The sequence below is a fragment of the Hippoglossus hippoglossus genome, chromosome 17, assembly GCF_009819705.1.
Source record: "Hippoglossus hippoglossus isolate fHipHip1 chromosome 17, fHipHip1.pri, whole genome shotgun sequence".
Lineage (NCBI taxonomy): Eukaryota > Metazoa > Chordata > Actinopteri > Pleuronectiformes > Pleuronectidae > Hippoglossus > Hippoglossus hippoglossus.
The window spans coordinates 9,406,264-9,416,023 of record NC_047167.1 but is presented as its reverse complement, the minus strand read 5'-3'; the positions used below and the strand labels follow the sequence as shown (position 1 = coordinate 9,416,023).

Below are 9,760 nucleotides of genomic sequence, written 5' to 3'. Positions count from 1 at the left end.
CCTGAATGTTTAAAGTATAATTTCACAAACTGCTGATAACAAAGTGAATGAGTGTAAACAGTCAGACAGAATAAGCCACAGTATGTGCTGACACCTCTAGAGCCAGAGTAGGATATCACTAAGAACGACCACATTGTGATGCAAAATCTCTGAAAAGTTCAATTATTCCGAATATTTCTGCAAGGTCATCAGTTAGAGTGTCGAACAGAAGGCTACACACACAGTGACACAGGCATGACCTCTCTGACCTGGTCAATAACTACTCAGTAACAATGAGGATATTTTCCCTCACTCACATAAACAGTGCCACTGGTTTGCACAGGAACATCACGAGTTCCTGGTCAAATCCAACACACGTATTGGAGAACTGACTGGTCTAATGGAATTCTTAAACTTCAGAATCTATAGGATCATATACGGATGGATGAACTCAGAGCACATCTGGTGCAAAAGATTATGGATCATGTGGGTTAAGTCTCACAAACCAGAAGATCAAGATAAAGACTAAGGCGTCTTTACGATCAGAGAACTTGAAATACATTATATGGACTGGTTTAACTAACATTGTAGATCTAGGACCATATAGAACACGAGTTATTCTCTGGGAAATCTGGGAAAATTAATCGAACCCCCTTAATCGAATCCTCGCAAAAATGTTATATGTTCTCTCTTGTCCCATCCTTCCACTAAGTTTCATGGTAATCTGTCCAGTGGTTTTAGTGCAATGCTGCTGGCTAACAGACAAACAAAGAAACTTGGCAGAGGTAATTAGCAGGTTAGCAGCATGATGCTAACCAGTATTTTTCGGTGGCGTGCGCTTGAAGTGGATGAATAATGATTAGACGTTCATCTGAAATCTTGTTTTATTGTGCCATAAACTTGTGAACTTTGAGTAAAGGATCACCGAGGTGGTACAGCAGCTCAGAGGAGCACATATGTAAGCCTACACAGAAATACATTGTGAAGAAAGAAGGCAGACATGTTTATTGTAATTACACACTTCTGACATGTGGGATAGTCAGACATGCCAGTGAGTGGTTTTGTCTCACATTTCAAATTTTAAAGCATCAAAAGGTGGTTTACAGATTTCCCTTTAATCAGCTGACATTGGTCGTAGAACCTGTTCACAAAAGAAAGTCACTGATCTTTAAATCATCGTGTTCTCATTGGGCAAAAAAAGTACTACAGGCCTTAGTATACAATCTCTACAACTGTAAAGGTTCATTTCTGGTGCTTAGTCTCCACCTGAGGTTTACAACTCTAAGCTCATTCTATTCGCTATAAGACATCACGGAAAATAAAGGTTGTATCAATTCAACAAAAGTTAAATAAAACCAAGAAAAGACCACTGCATTATGTCTGCTTCCACAACATAAAGAAATTATAATGTGGATAAAAATTGACAAGAATGAAATGAAATATTTCTATTTGGCCTTAAGTGTGTGAAAGCTTTCACTTTACAAAATAGCAGCAGTTAAGGCAAAAGATTGTTCCCCATGGTAACAATTATACCTGAGTACCTAAAACAAAGATACGTCTATATACTGTGTCACTGGAGCGAACAGTTTTGGTCTATAAAGGAGCAAAATTTCAAATTTTCGATTAAAGCTATGAAAAAGCTAAATGCAAAAACAAACTGCTGAATTAGACACATACTAGGGCTGGGCAATTAACCGAAAATGTATCCAAACAAACATTTATAACCTCTAACCGACGTAATTTTGCTTCTGTCGGTTAATTCGGTCATTAACTATCAGGTACCGCTACATTCCGTGCAGAAGCATTTGTTGACTGGGGCAGAGTAATTCGCCTAATGGGGGTTAAATAATCGTTCATTAATCGTAATTGAGGTAAAAGTTTGAAATATCGTGATATTTATTTGAAGTCATATCGCCAAGCCCTAATACAGTATCAGCAACAAAAATATGGAATTTGTATTGTTCTACATAAGCAAATACAACCAATTAAAACATCAAGAAAATGCATTAATTTGGGTTGATATTACAATAATAAAAAGTATTTTCTATCCATTACACAGACATGTTAAGAACCTTCAGAGCTGCAGGCCTGTCTGTGTTTCTGTGCTATAAGCCGCTCGTGAAGGACACGTTGGTCTCTCGGCTGATGCTCTCCTTGACTTCCACAGGCAGTGTGTCAAAGAGGTGGTCCCCCACAACCAGGCCGTTTTGCGCAGCAGGGGGCAGTTTCCGAGCAGGGCGGGCAGCCTGTCCAGACAGTTCCCTCTGAGCTCCAGCTGCGTGAGCTGCACCAGCTGACCCAGTCTCTTGCAGCACGGTGAGCGCGTTGTGCCCCAGACACAGCACCTTTAGCTTGGTGCACCTAATGGCCAGGGGCTGGAGGTTGTGGAGGAGGCCGGTATCTTGAGGCAGCACCGAGATGGAGTTGTGGCTGACATCCAAGTGCCGCAGTTTGGGCAGAGTGAACAAGGCCGGAGGCAAAGACTCCAGCTTATTGTGGGAGCGGTGGAGAGACTCCAGGGACTTGACCTGCCCGATGGAGGACGGGAGGGTGATTATTTTGTTGTGCTACAGGCCTTAGTATACAATCTCTACATCAGTAAAGGTTAATTTCTGGTGCTTAGTCTCCACCTGAGGTTTATAACTCTATGCTCATTCAATTCGCTATAAGACATCAAGGAAAATAAAGGTTGTATCAATTCAACAAAGGTTATATGAAACCAAGAAAAGACCACTGCATTGTGTCTGCTTCCCCAACATAAAGAAATTGTTATATGGAAAAAAAACAACTAAGAAAAATGAAATATTTCTATTTGGCCTTAAGCGTGTGTAGCAGCAGGTAAGGCAAAAGATTGTTCCCCATGGTAACAATTATACCTGAGTACCTAAAACAATGATACGTCTACATACTGTGTCACTGGAGCCAACAGTTTTGGTCTATAAAGGAGCTAAATTTCAAATCTTCTATTAATGCTATGAAAAAGCTAAAGGCAAAAACAAACTGCTGAATTAAACACATACTCAGCAACAAAAAAATGGAATTTGTATTGTTCTACATAAGCAAATACAACCCATTAAAAACAATCAAGAAAATGCATTAATTTGGGTTGATGTTACAATGATAAAAAGTATTTTCTTTCCGTTACACAGACATTTTAAGAACCACGAGAGCTGCAGGCCTGTCTGTGTTTCTGTGCTATAAGCCGCTCGTGAAGGACACGTTGGTCTCTCGGCTGATGCTCTCCTTGACTTCCACAGGCAGTGTGTCAAAGAGGTGGTCCTCCACAACCAGGCCGTTTTTGCGCAGCAGGCGGCAGTTTCCGAGCAGGGCGGGCAGCCTGTCCAGACAGTTCCCTCTGAGCTCCAGCTGCGTGAGCTGCACCAGCTGACCCACAGTCTCCGGCAGCACGGTGAGCGCGTTTTGCCCCAGACATAGCACCTTTAGCTTGGTGCACCTGAACAGAGGCTTGGGCAGCACCTCCAGCTTGTTGGAGTTGATGGCCAGGTGCTGGAGGTTGTGGAGGAGGCCGACATCTGGAGGCAGCACCGAGATGGAGTTGTGGCTGACATCCACGTGCCGCAGTTTGGGTAGTAAGAACAAGGCCGGAGGCAAAGACTCCAGCTTATTGTGCGAGAGGTGGAGAGACTCCAGGGATTTGACCTGCACGATTGAGGATGGGATGGTGATTATTTTGTTGTGCCACAGTTTCAGGCACGTCAGCCTCTTGATGTGCTGGAAGCTGATGATCTCCTCAATGGTGCGGATGTTGTTAGACTTCAGGTCAAGCTCCTGCAAGTTGGTCAGGCTGAAAATAGCGTGGGGAATCCTCTCTAGTTCGCAGCTGTGCAGCTCCAGTTCAATCAGATTTGTCATCTTTTTCAGACTATTGAGTACAAGCAGTTTCGTACCATCGTTGTGCACGACTAATTTAATTAAGTGTGGCGAAAGCTCTGTGATGTTTGTGGGCATTTTAGAGAGGTTGCTCTTCAGGCATAATGTCTTTAAATGCCTCAAATCTCGCATGGACTCAAGACCGATCATTTTATTATTTTCCGAGCTCAAGTTGCCGATGAGGTTTAGCTCCCTCAAACTCCTTAGCAGATACACCCAAGCTGGGATCTCTGCAACATCGGTGAACTTGACGTGAAGGCAGCGAAGATGGTCGCGGAGGAAAGCGAAGCCTGTCTGCTCTACTTTGGCGGGACAGTGGCAGAGATGCAGCTCCTGCAGGCTGGTCATCTGAGAGACTTTTGCCGTGAACCGCACCTCAGGAATCAGCTCCAGTTTAAGAACCTCCAAGTCGGTGAGGTCAAACACCGCGTTGGGGAGTCCGGAGATCATGAAAAGGTACAGCTCCTGCTGGTCCTGTGTGTTACGGCTCACAAGCTGCCTCAACTTTTCAAAGGTCCACTCATGATTGAGGCTGATCTCCCTCAGCTTGTTTTCACTGACTTCAGACAAGAAGACACCGAAGCGCTTGGAGTAGAGTTGGTCATACTGGTCAACCATGTGTAAGAGGAATGCAAAGTCGTTCTTGACATCAGGAATGTCACTAAAGCTGCTCTCCTCCCTGACCTTCTCGAACGAGTACTCTTTCAGGGGTCGCCGAAACACCCAGAAGAGTGAGTACAAGCACGCCATGCCATATATCAAAATCAAAGCCATGTAGCTGATCAGCAGCTTGTTCAGCATGAACGCCATGTTGTGTGTACAGAAGAACATTCTGTATCCTGTGAGCTGTTTGATATCAGGCTCACAACTGTGCTTAAAATTGATCTTAGCCATAAAGGTTGAAGTGTAGGACAATATCAAAATAAACTTGACAGTTTTGACAATGGTCTGTGCTACATAAAGCTTGTAGATGAAATCGCTGTCCTCCACGTGAGCTCTGAATTTTCTCACTTTCTCAAATAAGGCTTTGGCCTGCTCCCCATCTTTTTTGTCCAGGATTGTCATACTACTAGGGACCTCCCCTATGGGCTTATCTGCGGAAAACTTCACCCCAAGCATGGGGGTGGACGAGGTGACGCTCTCGTCCTTCCCCTCTAAAGATACCTGTTTTGGTACTGAGGAGGTGCCGGTCAGCCTCTGCTTGTTCTCCTCAGAGTCCTCACAAGCGGTTTCAGACAAAGCCTTGGTTGTCCAGGGAGACTCAAAGCATCTGCCTAGAATGGAAACAAAATGCTCGATCTTCGAGCTTGTTTTGGGGTATTTGAACCAGAAGTTGCTACTGACCATGAGAACAAGAGTGTGGATGAGAGTGAGGTATGGAAAGTACTTGGAGTACCAGGGCAAGGCAACGTGGTAACATATTTGGTTGACGAAGATATACTGTTGATAGTCCAGATTGGTCTTGATTCCAGTTGGTTGAGGTTGATTGACATAATTCTCTTTCAACGCTGCAGTGTGTTGTTGTGTGACGTGGATCTCGTGGGCTACTTCGTCCGGTAAATCCTTGGTAATATAGGGATTGGATGACATCACTGGGGCCCCGGTGGATGCAGTTGAGGCTGTTTCTTGTCCGGGCTGCTGGGCGAACGAGCCAGGTTTAGCTCCTGGCGTCTCGTCTGGGTCCTCCAGACAAGGAAGGCACGCCACCTGGTCCTTAGTGATCTGCATGGTCATGGCGAATATGGCAAGCATGAGCATGACCAGTCCCAGGTAGTCCATGAAGACGTCCCACCATGGCTTTAGGATGCGGTACGTCGGCTGAATGTCATTCAAGGACGCAACCTCCGTGAGCGTGAACATCTCTACAACACACAGAGTGAGGTCAGTTAATGTAGTATGAGCATTCTGCACTTAAATTAACTGTATATTACATTAACATGCAAAATAATAAATCAATCGTCGAAGTAATTATTTTACCGTATAATTACAAACATTTTCTCTGTTTTATCTCCCTTTAGATGGAATATCCTCACATTGTTTTACATGGTTGGTTGGAAATTTTTCTCAGTTTTATGACATTTTACAGAACAAACAAATATACAAATAATTTATCTGTATTCATAATGGTTAAATGCAACCATATTTTACTTTGTTGTTAAGTCCTCTATTTAGACTGTTAACATCGAGACATAAACATTCCTTTGTGATTACTTTCAACACTGTGACCTTTTGCAGTGGATAGAATTTCAGGAAACAAAAAAAAGATGTTGTACAAATAACAACTCAACCCTCTGGATCACAAACTTACACCAGGAAGTCTAACTTTCTATGACACATCCAAAAGCAACCAGCCTAAAGTGGAGATCCATGTCATACTACCCTGCTAAAGCAGTTGGAGTAACCTGTTCAACCCCCAGCTGTACAAAATGTGAATGTGTAACTTTGTGAGGGCACAGCTGAGTGTGCACCATCATTTTTTACATGGTGTACTAAAGTCAGCTCTCACTTCCCCTTACTTTCCTGTCTAGTTTCATTCAGTTAGATTTTAATTTGGTTTAAGCACTGAGCCAAGACTGTGCTATATTAAGACTTACAACAACCTGTTGTTACTGGAACAGTGCAGGCTGAGTGTGAGTCCACCAACTGTTCTCACTCACCTAGATGTTTGGCACACACAAGTATCCTTTAGTTAAGCCCTGAAAACTGCTATTTCCCTGTCTATTAACACATCTATATATTACTAAATATAATATTCTCATAGTTCAGAAATAGTATACAACAGGCATTTTTCTAAGAAGACATCGGACATGTCACAGTGGGGAAGGCACGGGTGTAAATAATAAAATGAACAATGGCTGAATTCCATGAGGCTGCTTCAGTTTCTGACTCCTGGTGTTGTTCAGGCTGGCTCACTGTCCAGTTGTCAGGGCTTACAGGGACACCTGAATAGAACTGAGTCATTGCTAATGTTATTATTAACAACCTGTGCCTTTCCTCTTGTAACAGACTGTCTGCCATGAAGACGGCCCAAACCGCCGGCTAGATTTTATCAGTCAAGAGTGGTTGATACTGCTCCTCCTCAAATCATGGGTTTGCATCGCTGGGCTTCTTGAACGTTTTGCAGTTGAATTTTGCTTTGGAGGGCCTCCTTCTATACTGTCAACCATTTAAGTGGCATGGCCGTAGTCTCCCCTTCTGTTCTGGAGTTCTGGAGTAAAGTGGACCTTTGACTTTTAGATATAAAATGAATCCCAAAAATATCCAATTAGACATTTGTGTGAAAGTTGGTCCTAATTAACACATACATGCTTGACCCCTGGCCAAAACTGTGATCTGTGAGACCACTGACGTTTGACTGCTTAATTACAATGGGTTCCAAGTGAAATTTGGAGAATTTTCATCAAGGTGCTAATGAGCTAACACCTTCAGGAGGATGGGATTGCCGACACCTCCGACCACAGCTGCCGGCAACATGGAGCCATAAAGGCCTTTGTGCTTTGGAAGGCCCCAGGACAGGGAGGGGCCCAGAGCCACAGGGGAGGGCCCAGGCAGCAGGGACAGTGTCATGAGTATATAGCGCTGTTCCTCTGACAGTGGATTAAAGAACTGAACCACATGATAAAAGCCACTGTACTGCGTGTATACTACAGTAGAGTAACACATCTATACATATTACTTTATAGTTGGATATATATATTACTGTATTGTATATTACTATTTAGTAAGACTTCTATATATTACTGTATTGTATATTACCATGTAGTAAGATATCTTTAATATGCTGTGTATTTTATTTATATAAATTAATACATATATTACTGTATAGCAAGACATTTATACATTACTGCATAATAACACTGTTGTAGGACATCTATATATTACTGTATAGTTTATTACTATATAGCAAGGCAAACAGTATATATTACTAAAAAGTAACACATCTATATATTACTGTATAGTTTTACTTCATAGCAAGACATAGATACATATTACTGAATAGTAGATATTACTGTAGACTAAGACTGTATAGTAACACATCTACACGCTGTACTGTGCTGAATGTTAAGTTTCAGGCTTAGATAAACACGACAGTAGTTTCGAAGAAGGGTAACAGGCAGTTTGGAGTAAACACACAGGGAGGAGACGAGCCACAGACTGTGGGGGACACGCAGTGTACAGTAGGAGGACAACATGTGTACCGCAGCATGGTGAAACATTACACTGTTTTCCTCGCGGAGCTCTTGCGCAGTGACTGGTCCGGTGGTGTGGGAGTCAGTTTACCAGCGAAACACGTGAAACTGAGAATTATCATGTGTCCCCGCGTTAAACGTCCACACCAGGTGATCACTTGTAACCCCCCCACTCAGCCACGAGAACCACACACACAAAGTCAAAGTTGTTGATGTGCTTTGTTACATCCTCTAAGACACAAGTAAGAGAAATATACTCACTGCCTCGGTGGAGTTTATCTCAATCCAATTATTTCTTCCTCAACCTGCATGCCACTTCCTCACCTCCGCTCCTCAGGTGCGTCTCTAACCGGATTCCTCCGCCCGGTAACGAGGTGCCGCTGCCCTGAGGAACAAAGCGGTGCGGAGCGTACGTCGGTGACAGCGCGTTGCGTCGCTAACATCCCTCATACCTGAGTCCGCGGAGCAGAGCCTGCCGGAGGCTGGACGAAAGGAGCAGGCAGACGTCCGGGGAGAACCAGTAAGAGGAGGAATATCCAATATGGCGCCGCACTGACCTATTGTTGTGGCCGCAGCCGCCGCCTCTGATTGGAGGATGACATAACGGCGAACTCCCCAAGACACCGCCTGCCACTTTATCTCCTGCTGCGTTCACTGCGTGTGGGGGAAACAAATGGCAAGGCGCCGGTGTCAAAGTTCACATTTACATTCGAGACATTCAAATCTTTTTCACACTTATAGAGATGATGTAAGACAATTCTACAAAGGGTGATGAACCTACAGAGAGTTATCACCTTAGTGTGTAGCTCCGTTTATACTGAAGATTCGCTCATTGTTTTAACCACAGGGCGATACAGGCCAAAGAAGTTATCAAAATAAAGATTTCCCTATCCATCGATATCGATTATTATCGCAAGAAATGTCACATTATTTTTTCTTTTAAGTTTAATGCTCCTGAGTGAAGGTTGTGGTTTTAGGTTTGCACAATGCAAGAGCAATAAACTGATACACACTGGACCTTTGTTACATTGCTGCTGATGAAAATTATAGTGCGATGATTATTGTTATTGTTCTATTATCCAGCCCTAAAGGTAACTGCCTGCACCACAACTTCACTATTCAGTTCAGTTTCATAGTGAGAATGTTTTTTTGCATGGCCACTGTTATTAGCTCCTACTCCAACAAGAGTATGTAGTCAATATAGCTATAGTTACCTATAATAAATTCTGTGGGTATTCAGCAAATGAAAAAAACCACAACTAAGTATATATTTTACAGACTGAGAAGTGGAGATGAGTGTTTAAATTCCGTTTTTATAAGGACACCAAGTGTGAACCATATTTCCAACGCAACTTGAATGTTACACCAGCTTCCCCCTCTGTCTTTCAGGCCCAGACACCACAAAGTGCTTCTTGGTGTGGTCTGAAATAACTTTGCTGACTAATTAAAACCTCTCACATGTTCCTTTTGTCGACTGGACACATCTCTGGCACGCTACACTGTGTCGTAACGCTCAAACTTAAACTCTTATTAAAACAAACATGCACATGGCAGTACTGTTTGGTCTTTGTTCTGCTATCTATATCTAAATCTACATGTGCTTCAGGAACTGGAAAACTCAACAGTCGATAGGACCCAGAATGCTGAACATCACTTTACAGCTCGCATGATGCACTGGGTGGAGGAAGTGTCTCCTCACT

The 9,760-nt window shown here is 43.2% G+C and overlaps 1 protein-coding gene across 3 annotated transcripts; it reads right to left on the bottom strand.

Moving 5' to 3' along the window:
• Positions 1 to 2,350: 2,350 nt before the first annotated feature.
• lrrc8da (leucine rich repeat containing 8 VRAC subunit Da) lies at positions 2,351 to 8,688 on the bottom strand. Of its 3 annotated transcripts, XM_034613677.1 has the most exons (3): positions 8,322 to 8,688; positions 3,536 to 5,732; positions 2,351 to 3,324 (listed from the first exon to the last, which is right to left on the bottom strand). In XM_034613677.1, the coding sequence occupies exons 2-3, from the start codon at positions 5,728 to 5,730 to the stop codon at positions 3,063 to 3,065; spliced, it is 2,457 nt and encodes an 818-aa protein (XP_034469568.1). In that variant the 5' UTR covers positions 5,731 to 5,732; positions 8,322 to 8,688; the 3' UTR covers positions 2,351 to 3,062. The 3 variants fall into 3 exon arrangements, with proteins under 3 accessions (XP_034469568.1, XP_034469566.1, XP_034469567.1); XM_034613675.1 differs by having other exon boundaries at positions 2,351 to 5,732; positions 8,322 to 8,686; XM_034613676.1 differs by having other exon boundaries at positions 2,351 to 5,732; positions 8,385 to 8,686.
• Positions 8,689 to 9,760: the final 1,072 nt, after the last annotated feature.